The sequence below is a fragment of the Moschus berezovskii genome, chromosome 27, assembly GCF_049115385.1.
Source record: "Moschus berezovskii isolate FMDL1 chromosome 27, NW_MosBer_1.0, whole genome shotgun sequence".
In the NCBI taxonomy this organism is placed as follows: domain Eukaryota; kingdom Metazoa; phylum Chordata; class Mammalia; order Artiodactyla; family Moschidae; genus Moschus; species Moschus berezovskii.
This window is the reverse complement of record NC_142486.1, coordinates 4,330,176-4,346,434: the sequence shown is the minus strand read 5'-3', so window position 1 is coordinate 4,346,434 and position 16,259 is coordinate 4,330,176. Positions and strand designations below refer to the sequence as shown.

General features: G+C 44.2%; 1 protein-coding gene across 1 annotated transcript; it reads left to right on the top strand.

Moving 5' to 3' along the window:
• The first annotated feature begins 7 nt into the window (after positions 1-7).
• CCZ1 (CCZ1 vacuolar protein trafficking and biogenesis associated) lies at positions 8-15,995 on the top strand. Its single transcript, XM_055410309.2, has 15 exons — positions 8-204; positions 1,145-1,242; positions 1,336-1,429; positions 1,697-1,774; positions 2,828-2,875; positions 3,476-3,559; positions 5,112-5,287; positions 6,752-6,833; positions 8,902-8,963; positions 9,266-9,377; positions 12,742-12,775; positions 13,370-13,487; positions 14,296-14,454; positions 14,718-14,845; positions 15,646-15,995. Exons 1-15 carry the CDS (start codon positions 91-93, stop codon positions 15,699-15,701), a joined length of 1,443 nt encoding a protein of 480 aa, XP_055266284.1. The 5' UTR covers positions 8-90; the 3' UTR covers positions 15,702-15,995.
• The last annotated feature ends 264 nt before the right edge of the window (positions 15,996-16,259 follow it).

The window sequence follows — 16,259 nt, the reverse complement described above, 5'->3', positions numbered from 1 at the left end:
GTGGCGAGCGAGGCGGAAGTGCGGTCTTCCGGCGGCAGGTGTGTCTGGGCGGGCCGAGGGAGGCTCCCGAGGCTGGGGGGCCGGGCCGGGATGGCGGCAGCGGCGGCCGGGGCCGGAGCAGGAGCGGCCCAAGAGAAGCAGTTCCCGCCGGCGCTGCTGAGCTTCTTCATCTACAACCCGCGCTTCGGGCCGCGCGAGGGAGAGGTAAGTGGAGCGGGGCCGCGCGCGGGCGCCGGTGGGCGGCAGAGGGCCCGGGGTAGGGGGGCTGCTGGATGGGGTCCGGCTCGGGCAGCCGCCGGGTGCGCCTGGGAGGCGTCACTTGTCAGCCTCCCCTTATCGACTGGCCTTTACCGGACTGTTTTGTGCTGGGTGTGCGGCAGGGCCCAGACAATGCGGGCAGGGTCTGGTTGCAGCTCCCCAGATCGATGCCTGTGTATTGATTGACGAACGGGCTAATCACACAGGTAGAGTCTCTCATTTCTTGACATCAATCCTGGATGATTAAAATTCAGCTTTTGTCTTTGTTGCTGGAAGTCCCCAGTCTAGAAGCGTAGAACAAGAGTGGGGGACGGTAGTCCTGTAATGCAAGCTTGGCGGATCTTTGCAAAGTTTTTTTTTTTTTTCCCCCGAATTAATAAGTTAAATCGTATGGGAGCGTGTGGTTTTGTTTTGGTTTTTTATTATTTTTTTAAGGTGGGGACGGTAACTTCCTCAAAGGATGTCCGTCGCCAAGTTTTGTTGGCAGGAAATCACGGTCCCTTTAAAGGCTGCCAGTCCAGATGCTGGTGAACCTGCTGGGTTTAATGTGTGGGGAGGTGTGTGTGCGCGTGCACACACGTTTATTTCTTACAAGCGTTGATATATTACAAATTATCGTGGAGAAAGAATTCCAAAGGTGGAGTTTTCAGCATAGTTGTCTGTTAGTTCAGATGGCAGATGACTTACCAAATATCAGGATTGCCTTTCATGCAGGTGGGCGTTTGTTACGCTGTGAAGAGAAGATAATGTTTTTTCTAAAAGGGGCCTTTGTTTTGTCTTGCCAGCTAGAGTGTATGACATGAGAGGTTGACACTAAGTATTGTCTACAGCTAAGACAGAAAAAATGCTTATGGCAATGTTGTGATTCTCTCTCTTCATACTTTAGGAGGAAAATAAAATTTTGTTTTATTATCCAAATGAAGTAGAAAAGAATGAAAAAATTAGAAACGTTGGATTATGTGAAGCTATTGTACAGTTTACAAGGTAATACCTTTCAGTGTGGTTTTGCAGAGCTCAGTGAATTCTTAAAACTTCCCCTGGGGGATTGGCGCTAACATATTCTTTTACCCTTTTTAGGACCTTTAGTCCATCAAAACCTGCAAAATCTTTACATACACAGAAGAACAGACAGTTCTTCAACGAACCAGAAGAAAATTTCTGGATGGTCATGGTATTTACATATACAGTACACTTTTCTGAGTCTGTATTATACAGTTATGGGTGATCTTTACCATCAGAAATTCAGTGCATCAGAGGACAGTTACAGTACAGTCAGTAGCAGTTTAAAAATCAAACTCCTATTTGGTGTCTTTGTTTTGAGGAGCTCCTTTAAGAAGTTTTGGTGTTGGGATGTGTTCAAGTTTATTTAAGTTAGGGCAAAATTTAAAAACACATATAACTGATTCCTTATGTAATTTCCGTGTATCAAAATTTGTAGGTTGTTCGAAATCCTATCATTGAAAAGCAAAGTAAAGATGGAAAACCAGTTGTTGAATACCAAGAGGAGGAGTTGCTGGTAACGTGTCATTTATTTCATATTTTTAGGAAAAGAGTTGTTACTATCTTGAGTGACTTACTTGTTCAGATTTAACTTACGTCACTTCTGCAGAAGTTTCTCAAGGTCGGCACAGGGGAATGTTGTGCTTGTTGTTTCCGTTAGCACAATCTTGTAAAAACGTATATGTACCGTCTCTTAACACTGCCTTCCTCTATTCATCTGTGTTTGAAGCCCTCCTAAAAATTAAGACTTGTTTGCTCAGTCGTGTCCAACTCTTTGCAACTCAACTCCATGGACTGACTGTAGCCTGCCAGGCTCCTCTGTCCATGGGATTTTCCAGCCAGGAATTACTGGAGAGAATTGCCGAACTAGACTTCAGTTCAGTTCACTCGCTCAGTCGTCTCCAACTCTTTGTGACCCCATGCATGGACTGCAGCACTCCAGGCTTCCCTGTCTGTCAACAACTCCCAGAGCTTGCTCAAACTCATGTCCATCAAGTCAGTGATGGCTGTCCAACAATCTCATCCTCTGTCATCCCCTTCTCCTCCCGCCTTCATTCTTTCCCAGCATCAAGGTCTTTTCCAGTGAGTAAGTTCTTCACATCAGGTGCCCAAAGGATTGGAGTTTCAGCTTCAGCATCAGTCCTTCCAATGAATATTCAGGACTGATTTCCTTTAGGACGGACTGGTTGGATCTCCTTGCAGTCCAAGGGACTCTCAAGAGTCTTCTCTAACACCACAGTTCAAAAGCATCAGTTCTTGGGTGTTCAGCTTTCTTTGTGGTTCAACTCTCACATCCTCACATGACTACTGGAAAAACCGTAGCTTTGACTAGATGGACCTTTGTTGGCAAAGTAATATCTCTGCTTTTAATATGTTTAATAGCTTTTCTTAGGCTTACTGGTTCATAGTTGAATTTAAATACCTCTTGGTTTCAGCATACAACTATTATAGGACCATGTGTATGAACATTATATTGCTTTACCAAGAGTCACTGTACCTTTACTATGCAATTGATTATTTTTTTGTTTTCCCTCGAATGAGATCTGTGCTGTTTCTGTGCTGTTTGTAGGACAAGGTTTATAGTTCGGTGCTCCAACAGTGCTACAGCATGTACAAGGTAAGCACGACACGTTTTCTAGGTTGAGAGTCCAGCCAATTACCCCAATTTACGTGGGTCATTTAAAATAATTCTTAATTCTTTACATGACTGTAAGGTAACTATGTGTTTGTTATGGGGAGGAAATAATGGGGCCTGTGAAGCAGTATTGAGGTTTATGCCTGTACTAATTCATGCAATATAGAGCCCTTTTCTCTTCCCCGACTTGTCCTAAGAGTATATCTGCATCAGTGAATGATAGTATCCAGGTTCTTAAGGAAAGTAGAGAGTGCAGAGATTTGTATGATTTAAGAAGTCTAGCAATATTATTTATATAAAGTGATACTTAGATGTGAATTCAGATTTTTTTTTGAATGCCCAGAACAATTGGGGATTTTACAAAAATTTCTGTATCCCTTAACAGTGTTTTGATGTTTTGCGACTTATAACTCAGACTTTCTAATATAAATATTTTCTATATACAAAAAGAATTGTGGGATTAAAGAAAAAAAAGAATTGTGGGATGAATAAGCAGAATTAATGTAAAAGAAAAAGAAGAACTTGTTAAATTGGGAAATTGAAAGACAGAAATTTATTTTTCTTAAACTTTTACACCATTAGCTTTTTAATGGTACATTTCTGAGAGCCATGGAAGATGGAGGTGTCAAGCTCCTAAAAGAAAGATTAGAGAAATTCTTCCATCGAGTAAGTATTCGGAATTTTATTTGTAATCTTGATAGTTATCAAACTGACTGTTCGAGAAATACAGACAAGTTTGCTTCTCATCAAACCAACCTAGAAATTGGAGTTGGTGTGGAGACTCAGGCATTGTGGGACAGAATGAGACCAGTGAGGACACAGGTTAGATTTGTGTTTGTTGTTTTGTTCTTTTTTTCAGCTGTAACCTTTATTTTATTTTTTATTTATTTATTTTGCCACATGGCAAGCGGGAGCTTGGATCCCTGGCCAGGGCTCAGACCTATGCCCCTGCATTGGAGACCCGGCGTTAACACTGGACCGCCAGGGAAGTGCCTGGGTTTGCACTCCTGAATCAGAGCTTGCTGCCAGTTGTGCGCAGCTCCTCACAGCGCCTTGGAGGTGGCTTCTGGCTGCACCCTTGACCCACCTGTGTCTGGCAGGGTGGGCTTACTCAAAAGCAAAGCCAGCGTCCTTGGGGTGGATTGGTTAGTTAGCAAAATGGCATGTTCTCATGGATCGATTGTGTTCATTGAACAGGCGTCATCTGTGCTGACTCAAGCTGAAGTTTGCGGCTATTAACAGATTTTTTTTCCCCTTAGTGGTCACGAGTGTGATCTTTTCCCCCCTGCATTGTTCTCCTTCTCCTTCAGTGTCAACTTTGCATATTTTACCCTGAAAAAAGTGAAAGTGTTAGTCACTCAGTCACGTCCAACTCTTTGCAACCCCATGGCCTGTAGCCCACCAGGTTCCTTTGTCTATGGAATTCTCCAGGCAAGAATGCTGGAGTGGGTAGCCATTCCCTTCTCCAGGGGACCTTCCCAACCCACGGACTGAACCCCAGTCTCCTGCATTGCAGGTCGATTCTTTACCGTCTGAGCCACCAGGGAAGTATCCCTGGTCAAATGCTGGAGTGGGTAGCCATTCCCTTCTCCAGGGGACCTTCCCAACCCAGGGATTGAACCCCAGTCTCCTGCATTGCAGGCCGATTCTTTACCGTCTGAGCCACCAGGGAAGTATCCCTGGTCAAATTCAGTTTGTCTTAGAGGAATGAGTCTCAATTGATCTTTCTCCCTATACTACTTTAATGTCTGTTTTTGAGTTATTTTGTTTTTATGAATTACTTTTCCTATTTGTTTCTTCACTTTAATGACCATAATCATTGACTCTGACTGTCCCCTGGTTCCTGTTCTCGTCTTTATTCCTCTCCTGTCCATCATCACTGACTGCATGCCCTTCCAGTGTGATTTTAGTATAGAATGGTCCATAATACCATGTGCAGAGGTCAGGCTAATCTGAATAGCACTCATAAGGAATTAAACACCTCACAGAGAGAAAACACAAAGCTGAAAGGACACTAATTACATTTGAACTTAATTTTTTGAAATTGGTACTGATTCCATATCCAGTTACCTGTGGTTCCCCTCCATGTTGGTCTTGTAAATGTGCCGTTTGCTAGCATGTAATTGTACTGCAAATTAAGACCTGTTATTTTCAGCTGCCAGAGTACTAGCTTCTATGTGCTATTAGTAAGTTTTATGCCTTATTTTTTTCCCTGCAGTATTTGCAAACATTGCATTTGCAGTCCTGCGATCTACTTGACATATTTGGTGGGATCAGCTTCTTCCCATTGGATAAAATGACTTATTTGAAAATCCAGTCCTTTATTAACAGAATGGAAGAAAGCCTGAGTATAGTCAAGTACACTGCCTTTCTCTACAACGATCAACTCATCTGGTAGGTACTTCGGTCTTTTACTATCATAAAAGTAGCAGTGACTGGATTGATAGCAGGTTGTCAAACTGGAAATAACAGCCGGGGGTGGGTGTGGGGTGGGGTGGGAAGCGTCTTTTTAGATATTGTCAAAATAAGGCAGTGATTGTTTAAACCAAAATTAGGGTAATTTTGTTTAAAATTACTAAGCAGGGAGGTTTAAAACTGGTTCCACAAAAGATGGAGAAAATGTTTGGTTTAAGAATCCTATTTTTATTTTGGTATTTTTCCAAAAACATCTTCAAAAAACCAGCATCAGTTCAGTGCAGTTGCTCAGTCGTGTCCGACTCTTTGCGACCCCATGAATCACAGCACTGGAGGCCTCCCTGTCCATCACCAACTCCCGGAGTTCACTCAAACTCACCTCCATCGAGTGGGTGATGCCATCCAGCCATCTCATTCTCTGTCGTCTCCTCCTCCTGCCCCCAGAACCAGCATAGTGAATGTGATTTTCATTGTTTCTTTTAAAGAAGCTAGTATTTTAAAACATCCAAGAAGTTAAAGGTGCTGTAAAATCAGGAAATTAACCGGCTGTCATCAAGCTATATTTGGGTCTTGTCTCCTAGGGACAAAACCATAATTTCTTTGATGAAAGTGTTGCTACTCAAGAAGCAAAGATAAACTGTTACTAAATGTTCTCAATGACCGAAGACTAAACCCCGGAAGAGCTGTGTGAATGTGCACGAGCCCTCGGGGCGGGGCCCCAGCCACCTCTGGGCCAAAGAGGGGTCTGCCGTGGATGAGCCGCGGAGGTGCCTGGGGGCGGGGCCAGCTGAAGGCCCTCCCGCTCAGAGCCATTCCGTTTTGGGGTTTGTGTTTGTTCTCCGTGAGTGTTGGTGGCAGGGAGTGTTCCTGTGCTGACAGGCCAGGCTTCTAACATAACCTTTGACTTATCTGGGAAAGAAGAGAGGGCTCGGGGGTGTCACGCAGAGGCTTGGTTTCTATCAAGGGAGATTTCAATTTAATAGAAAAAACAACAACCCAGATACAGACTCATTGTTTATATCCTTACCTGAAAAACTGATTTTGGATCAAGTCCAACGACGCCTACTGGATTCTCTGCACTTTTCCACGTGCCACTTACTCTTGTCTCGTTTCCGAGTGGATGGTTTCCCTGAAAGTTTGTTTCTTTCTCTGCCTGCTTTTTGCCTACACTGAAATTGAGAGAATTAAAACCCACATACATTTCTGAGACATAACAGGACCAAGTTCCCTGTCCACAGCGTACAGTGTATTCAGGATGGTGGGTGAGAGAAAGCGTGACCATGTAACCCGGAAATCTGGTACCTGGAGCAGAGTGGCCATCAGCTGCTGATGCTCCCTGGATAATCCCACGTAAAGAGTGAGAGATGATTTTTAATCACAAAACAATGGGAAGATGGAAGACCAATTCCAGGCTTTTAACACAGTACATTTCTGATATTGCAGGAGTGGATTAGAACAAGACGACATGAGAATTTTATACAAATACCTCACCACATCTCTGTTTCCAAGGCATATCGAACCTGAGGTATGATGGGGTACTAATCTCTAGAGAGCCAGATGGGTAAATAGGTACATAGACACACGTACACACACACACACAGAGATCTGGGGAGTGGGGAACGTGGTGGGGGGCAGTTCTAATCCATAGTTTACACTGTTAGTGTGCTGTTCACTGATGGAGCTGTCTGTCAGGATCCACGGGGAAGTGCTCCCAGGGCCCCTGCAGACACCCAGGCCCACGTGTGCTCGAGTCCGTCGTATAAAACGGCTTAGTGTTTGCGTGGAAGCTGCACACGTGCACATCCTCTCTGATACTTTGAACGGTCTCGATTTTTATAATAATACAAAAAATAAGAAACACCGTGATACAATGTAAACGTTACATAAGTAGGTGCCAGCATGTGGCAAATTCAAGTTTTGCTTTGGGAAATTTTCAAGCTTTTCCTTCCTGACTATTTTCAACCTACAGTTGGTTGACTCCGTGTAACATGGAATCCGCAGGTGTAGAAACCTCTTGTGTCACTTAGCACGGAGAACCATGTATGTCAGCTTTTCTTCATTTTGTTCAAATGCAGTTGCAGAGATGTAAGAGGGAAAACTGGATCTTTAGGTTGGGTTCTGGGAGCTCTCAGAATGCCTGCTATCTTGGACAAGATCAGTGGTCTTTGCACTTAAAACAGGAGATCCAGTCCTGAGTTGATTGCCTGCCTGGTTTTTCCACTCTGGCACTGACTCTCCCACTTTTCTGCAGAGAACTGTAAATAATACCACAGTGCTTTCCCCAAAGCATCCATTTTTAGCTTTAATTAGGTAAAGTATTCGTAAGCTACGAAATTATCATTTTGACCCAAGTGTGCATGCGTGCGCACACACGCACACACACACTCTCCCTTGCTCTAGTTTTTAAGGCCATGACTTGAAATAACAGGAAAATATCTTTTAGATAAGAAATCTCAAGGTTTTGGGAAGGACCCAGTCCTGCCCTGACTTCCCTTCTAGGTAGGTTGAATACAGTTGTTCACGTTGCTGGAGTATATGCCGTACACCAGACACAGTGTACATACCCAGAAAACTGGCATTATCTCATGACATCCTGAGAGCTGGGGACCTCATCTCCATCTTACAGAAAGGAGACCCAGGATTGAGGGGCTCCCATGACTCACCCAGTGCCCCCTGGCTAGTAAGCGACAGAGCCAGGACTTGATCTCTGGGTCCGCTTGATGCTAAAGCACCTACTTTCAACCACACCCTCAGAAGGACCCTCAGGAGACTGTCCCATGGAGGGACGGTGCTGTTGTAGCAGCTGAAAACTCTTGCTGCTTCATTAAACGTCTGAAGAGCCAGACTTCTAAAGCAGAAGCGTACAACGGGGCAGCGGGAGCACGGACGCGGGAGGCCCTGTCTCTCAGTGCGGGCTGCATCTGTGTTAGCTGTGTGCTCTCATGTCCAACTTGACAGTGTTTCCGTCTCCCAAGTCGTGTGCTGAAACCTTACATAGGCTAGGAGAACATCAAAAAGCTTTAGAAGGGTAAACTTTAGCTAACATCACTGTTAGATTTGGATTTTTTTTTTCATTTCCTACACATATTGAAATAGTGTATCTTCAGCAGAAGAACCCAGGAATGTATACAAATAAAAACCTACAAGGAGGCACAGTGTCATGACCAAAGGCAGGGTCTGTGAAGGCAGACAGGGTTGGGTTTGCTACCGGCCCCTCAGGAGCTGGACGCATTGGTGAACTTCTTCAAACTTCAGTTTCCGCTTCTGGAAAATTGGGAGAGGGCATTCCCCACAGGGGTGGAACAAGATGAAATTAATTAATTGACGTCATTGCCTAGCACTCGTCAGCCTCCGGTTACTGCTGTAACCCGTGTGTGGAACTTGGGGTACAGTGAAGTTCTGGTTAAAACCAGTGAGTCCTTTCTGTACCTCTGTAATCCTTCTCCCCCTGCCTTTTTTTTGGTGGGGATGAATATGGGAAACTGACACAGATACGTGGCATGGAGTTAGCCAGTAGATAAGAATGCTGTTTCTCAAAGTGTTGAATATAGACAATCTAAGAAGTCACTTGTCGATATTAAATCTGTTCACAGTTGGCGGGAAGGGACTCTCCAATAAGGGCAGAAATGCCAGGAAACCTCCAACACTATGGAAGGTAGGACTTCTGCCCTCTGGTAGACAGTACTGGATTTTATTATCTTTTCTGGTAAAGATAAAATCGCCAACACTGAATTGTCTTTGTGCTGCTTTGCTGACAATAATCAGCAAAGGAAATCCTTTTGGTTGCATTGAATTAAAACTATTTTTTTTATTTTCTGATGTGGTGTTTTCTAAGTAGTATCTAGCTTCCTAAAACAAAGGGGGTGTGTATTCCCACCCTTTATAGGAATGCACTGTTTATATATTCCTGCTTATATCTGCCTGATTGAATCAACTCATCTTGTGCTTGCTTTTCAGATTTCTCACTGGCCCCTTGAACCTTAATGATCCAGAAGCAAAATGCAGATTCCCCAAAATTTTTGTAAATACAGACGACACTTACGAAGCTCTGCACTTAATTGTTTATAAGGTAACAGTCGTCTCTCACTCCAGGGTAAAGCAGATCTTTCTGGCACAGCTTCCCCCGGGTACCCCAGTTGGTGTGCAGGCCTCTCACATGATCCTTGGAACAGTGTCCTCGCAAGTTCTAATTATTGTAAAACTCGAAATGGGCACTTTCTGGAGTAAGAGTTTTATTTTCAGCCCCCATGGAACAGTTCCGTGATTTGTGAGAGAGTCACTGTCTGAGGCCTTGACTCACAAGTCCTGCAAGTGGACAAGCCAGGCCATCAAGGCCACTGTCACCTGTTGTTTGCTGCCTGCCCACCCTTCAGTGGGTTCTGCCTCTGCTCTGATTTTAAAGCTGGGGGCTCGCTAATTCCACGAGGATAGTCTGAGTTTCTGTCAGGATCCTGTCTCGTCAGGATCCTGTCTTGTCAGGATGTAAGTTTATGTTGCGTGGTCACTAAGTTGTATCTGACTCTTGGCAACCCCATGGACTGTAGCCCGCCAGGCTTCTCTGTCCACAGGATTCCCCAGGCAAGAATACTGGAGCGGGTTGCCATTTCCTCCTCCAGGGGATCTTCCTGACCCAGGGATTAAACCTATGTCTCCTGCATTGCAGGGGGATTCTTTACCTCTGAGCCACTGGGGAAGCCCATGTTTATGTTAGGTTGGGTTTGTTTTTATTTGGCTACGTCGGGTCTTAGCTGCGGCACAGAGGGTCTTCGTGACCAGGCGCAGGCTTCCAGCAGGCCTCTGTGGATAGTCGCGCAGACGGCACAGCGCCTGTTTCTCCCAGCAGTGACAGGTGACAGAGCGTAGGGCGTGTTGCCTTCCAGGGAGGCTCACCCAAGCCTTGACGTCCAGAGACTGGATATAGGCCCCACTGACCACCCTTGTGGCTATCTGTAGCTTACATCCCCGAGGCCCAGCTGACCTGCGTGAGCTCAGGGCCATGAGGGGTTGCTAGTGTGTTCTCTTTCGTTTTGAAGTCTTCTGTTCGTCTGGTTTTGGTATAAGGGTGATATACTGTTTCTGAAGGCTTTCTGAAGGAGAGATGTGAATTCTTCAAATGTTTGGTCACAGCAAAGCGACCTACATCTGGACTTGTCTTTGGGGACATGTTTAAATTATTAATTGATCTCTTTACTTATTATAGGTCTTTTCTGATTTTCTTCTCCTCTGAGTCTGTTTTAGTAGCTGTATCTTTTTAGGAACTTGTGCATTTTAGGTTGTTCAAGTTGCCGGAGTCCGGTTTTGTCAGAATATTATACAGGCTTGTACTGCTGTCTTTAAAGTCAGCAGCTCTGTCTCCCGTCTCATTCCTCTTAGTCACGTGTGTCTTTTCTCTCCTTGGTCTAGATGGGCCGTCTAAAGGTTTTTCAGCTTTGTTGATCTTTTCAGAGGATCATGTTTTGGTTTCACTTTTTCCTCTTGTTTTTCTGTTCTCTGTTTCAGTTTATTTCCACTCCAGTTGTCATATCCTTCCTTCTGCTTGCTTTGTGGTTAGTTTGCGCTTCTTTATTCCAAGGTCTTAAGATGGAAGGTTGTTACTGATTTGAGGTCTTGCTTCTTTTTTATGTGTTCACAGCTGTAATAAAAGACTAAAATACTAAGTTGTAGTAGATTGTCTTTTATAAGCGTTCCTCCATCTGCTGTCTGCCCTTAGGAAAATTTCCCTCTAGAAATTTGACTGTTTTTTATATTTTTCTCCAGTTATGATGTTTCCCTGGGGAGAGAGATCATTAATATGTAGATCAGGGTGGTGAATCAGGCAGGATTATCCATGAGTTGAGGTTATTGAGAAAGTGATGGTCCTTGGGGTTCGTGTGTACCTTTCTATGTACATTTTTAATGTATTTGAAATTCTTCAACTTTTTAAATAGACTTTAAAAGGGCCATTTTTTTGCTTTCTTTTCTTTAAATAAACGTCTAAGCAGTTAGGCACACAAATGTCCGATGGCAGACACAAGGGAGGCAAGCTGGATCGGGGTTTGGGACCCTGTGTCACACACAGTGGCCCACGTCCCAAGGAGACCAGGTGGTGGCCAGAGGGAAGAGCCAGTGGTCCCAGGTCTCTAGATGCCTGAGGAGAGGCTGGAAATTGGGATTTTGGTAGTAAACTAGTTGGCATCTAAGTCAAAATGACTTGGAACAAAAAGACCTGTATTGGGTGGAACTGGCCTGTAAGCCACCCAGTTTGCAGCCTCTTTATGGGCAAGTAGTATTACCATTATTTACAGAATAGCACAAACGGTAACTTTGACCACGTAAACGTGAAGTTAGAGCTGAATGCGTCTGAGAGGGGAGGTCGGGAGAGGTCAGGGGCACAGGGAGGCTGGCGTCCTCGTTAAGCGCGGCTGTGACTGGTGAGAGGGGAGGTGGGGAGAGGTCGGGCACAGGGAGGCTGGCATCCTCGTTAACCGCGGCTGTGACTGGTGGCGTGAGGACTGAGCCATCTGAGGCTGTAGGTGGCCTTCCTGCCGAGGAACTAAACGGGCAGGGCGGGGCGGGGGCGTGTCTGTCATGGCAGCCGGAGGCGATGGTGCTGCAGCCCTTGATCCAGTTATCACCACGGTTGCTGGGGGAGCGGGCTCAGAGGAGGAAGTCCTTTGCATTTCCATCACAAGCCTGTCTGTTCTTCTTTGGCTGCCTTGAGTTCTTGTTGGGGCACGCAGGCTTCTCTGGTTGCAGAGCACGGCTCTAGAGCGTGTGGGTTTAGTTGCCCCAAGGCACGTGGAACCCCAGTCACGTGGAACCAGGGATTGAACCTGCCCCCTGCCCTGGAAGGCAGATTCATAACCATAGGACTGCTACGGAAGTCCCAGGCCTACATGTTCTGTTTTGACCTTTTTTTTTTTTTTTAACACTATTACACGGTTTTGATAAATTTAAATATTTTTCGGCTGTTTTATTTACGAGCTGGCTTGCTGTAAGTTCCCGTTACTTACTCCTACCATAACTGCAGTGTTTGCTATAATAAAAAAGTGAGACAGATGACATTAATTTGCTGGGGTTTTTTTCAAACACATACAAATAGAATAATGAATACTCAGGTACGTATCGTGGTAATAATCTCTCTTGTCTCTACATAATTTTTTTGTTAGAGCATTTTAAATCATCCCGTCATTCCCCTCATAGTTCATTTTGCATCTCTAACTACTAAGGGCATCTGTCTTAACATCAGCACCTGCCATTATCATGCCTGACCAAAATAAATAATACTCCCTTAATATCATCTAATATCCAACCCCATCTCGACTCCTCCAGTTGACTTTAAAAAGTCTTTATCAAGTTGATATGTTTAAAAAGAGTCAAACGAGGCCACTGCGTTTGGCTATTTTAGCCCTCTTTTTGTGCTGTTTCCTAATCCTGGTTTCTTTTCATCCCAGGCCATGAGCGCAGCTGTGTGCTTTATGATTGATGGTAGGTACACACGTGTGTCCAAGCCTTGTCTCTCTACACTTTGCTCCCTTCCATTCCTGAATGATAAGTACGTTGTCGAAGCAACACAGAGGCCGAATTAAGCCCTGTCATCCATCGAGGGCCTCTGCCATCGTCACTAGCTGTTTCTAATATCATTAAAGTCCCAGCTTGCCTGCTTCTGTGCCTTCTTGCCCATGAAGCGATCACAGGGAGCACCCATCTCAAAGGAACTTTAGAATTAAAAGAGGTAATAGTTGTACGGACCAACAGCACCAGGCCCGTGAGTGCTATTGCAGTGTTTGTTAAATAAGTATTTGATGTTCCTTTTAGTGAGGGTAGCCGGTCAGTTTACTACCCCGCAGGTCATGCTTCAGTCCACATTCACAGTGCGATGAGTCTTTGCCTCTTTTTCATCTTAAATAGAACTAATTCTGAGCCCTCAGTGTCTCTTCTGTTTCGGAGGGGAGAGAGCTCTGATCATTTCATTGTTTTATTTCCCAGGTCAGTAGTTTGCAGATTGTTGTTAAGACAGTGAAATGAAAATCGAGCTCTTTAACCCCTGACCCTCACTGGTGTTTCTTGAATTACTTGTAGCTTCCATTCAGCCCACACTGGATTTCTGCCGAAGACTGGACAGCATCGTGGGGCCGCAGCTCACAGTGCTGGCATCTGACATCTGTGAGCAGTTTAACATCAACAAGAGAATATCTGGGTTTGTACTCTGCTTCCTGGTTACTTTCAAGCATTCAACTGGCTTTCGGTGAATCAGGGTGGCTTTTACTTAGAACGTGGATGGTGTTTTCTGAATCCAGATGACACACGTGCTGTTTGGCCCTGTCTGAAGGGCTTCCTGGGGAGCTGTTCCTGGGTTTTTCTGCCCCACAATGGTGGCTGGGGCTGGGTCTTAACGCATCCCCCCTGGTCTCCCTGATTGGCGGAGTGAGCATGTGGGGTCAGGTCTGCCAGCTTCGCCCGTGGTCTTGGCCTTGTGCACCTCTCCCCACGTGCCCCACCCAGGCTGTGAAGTCCACACTGGCAGTGGTGGTTAGCAGGGTTTTGCTTTGTGCAGACGGAACACACTTGGCCTCTTGTGCAGAAGTATTCCCTGTGCAGAAGTGTCTGGTGAAGTTGACTGTGACGTGAGCCAGTAGGGATTTTTCTTTAGTCGGCAAATAACTGACTACTCATTTATAAAACACTGTACTTGGAAGAAAATCATCACAGTTAAATATTTTTGGTTTTTAAAATGCATACTTGAGCTCACTGGGAAATTCAGTCATATTGAATATAGATATCCAAGAACTCACAAATATCCAAGAAGTTACTGCCAAATGTTATGTCTTAACTGAGGTTCTTGATTTGAAGGCCTAGCCGTTGAAAACACCACCTTAGCCATTATACATGCAGGGTTTTGACAGTGTGGCTGTATAGTTAGGGTAATGCTATGATATTTCAGAAACTATCTTTTCCATGTAATTGTTCTTTCAGAATGTTACTATCTGAATAACATGTGTTCACAGGTCTGAAAAAGAACCCCAGTTTAAGTTTATCTACTTCAACCATATGAATTTAGCAGAAAAAAGTACAGTTCACATGAGGAAGACACCCAGTGTGTCACTCACATCTGTCCATCCGGATCTAATGAAGATTCTGGGTGACATCAATAGTGATTTCACAAGGTAAATCTCACCCCCTCTCCAGTTAGGTGTCTGCTCTTTAATGAGAATCAGCTCCAAAAACCAAGTGATCCCAGGCCCCTTCAGAGGGCCTGACCACCTTCTTGGGCAAATGTCATTAAGCCCAGGAGTGGCTGGTCACTCACAGGGGACTCCCTGACCTTTTCAAGTCGCTCAGGTTTCCTGTTTCTTATTTCAGAATGTTTGTCACAGTCCAGCTGTATGTATAAAATAAACAATTGCATCTTGAAACTCCTGTCTTACAGAGTGGACGAGGATGAAGAAATCATCGTGAAAGCCATGAGTGATTACTGGGTTGTTGGGAAGAAGTCTGACCAGAGGGAGCTATATGTTATTTTGAATCAAAAAAATGCAAACCTGATTGAAGTCAATGGTAAATAGGGTTTGATGTTTGAGCAGAATTTTAATGCTACTTATATTTCACAGACTGTCTTTTCAGTGTTCTATGGAGCATGTAAATAGAACAAACGTGACTGTTAAGATTCTTTAGCAGAGGCCCCTGCTGCTGAAAGGAAACCATCACTTGGTCTCTTTTTCTGTAACTTAGTTCCTTGAAAAAGTATGTGAAAAACTTGCCTGTTTCTTGGGAAACTTGATACAGGCCAGAAGAAAATTATTTTCTCTAATGCTGAAGAAAAAAAAAATATCCTATGGCTTTATACACCATGTATTAAAATGTGCATTTTGGGAGATCCCTGGTTGCCTAGTGGTTAGGATTAATAGTTGATGCATTAGGAATGACAGCGGTTAACACACGCCTCGTTGAAAATGGGAATTGAGTTTAACGTTCAAAGAACGATGCCACTGTGGAACTCCTGGGCCTCGATTCAGGGCTGCTGCTAGAGTTTCTGTGTGCTTGTTTCAGATTCCTCGAGATTTTAGAAGTTGTACTCCTGTCCCCCAACTTGTGGATGTCTTAGGCACTTTGGGTATGAGCTCTCTCAGGCCCAGAGAAGAGATGTTAAATAGTGTTAAAGTCTTCTATGTGTCAAGCCTTTTTATCTTTCTCTTGATTTACGAACGTATCAAGGCTTCTAAGATTTAAGGTCAAATTCGATGAAGACCTTTATTTATTTCCAGCTTTATTCCCAGAGAATTATCAGAATAAGGTACTGATCTGGATCCTATAACCTCTTAAGTGAGAATTTCTGTCCCTTACTGTTCTTTTTGCAGAAGAGGTCAAGAAGCTTTGCGCAACGCAGTTCAACAACATATTCTTCCTGGATTGACTTGACAAGGGCTCCGCAAAGCATCTTTTAAAAAGCAACTCAGCAGGCATGCTGTTTCCCACGGCTGGTCATTGGTCATATTATTGACTGGATTAATGACAATAGTAAAGCAATACTTGCTCTGAAGAGTCAAATTTCTACTCAGTCTGATGATTTCCTGAGGTTTTTAGATTTTAAATATTTATGTGGAATTAAAGGTAGTCGGCTACATCTCTGTCATTCCATCCTTTTGACATTATGTGAATATTTTACTGGAAAATAAGACTAATAAATTGTTTAAAAAGTTTGTAACAATCCTGGTCTTGCCTTGAGTCTCTGGTTGCTGGTTTCTAGACCAGGGAACTTTGAAGGGGAGGAAGAGGTGAGTCCACCCATTTGCTTGGTGATGACAGGTAGATCTGGACTTTGCCACTACCTTCAGCATTTTCTGTTTCCATTCTTTTTTTTTTTTTTCCTTTTTCCCAACCTTACGTTGGATGATTGTTTCCTTCCTTTTTGCTAATTTGGAAGCTTTAGGAGTATCCTTATGCTTTGGATGTTCCTCTTAAATTTAACAGG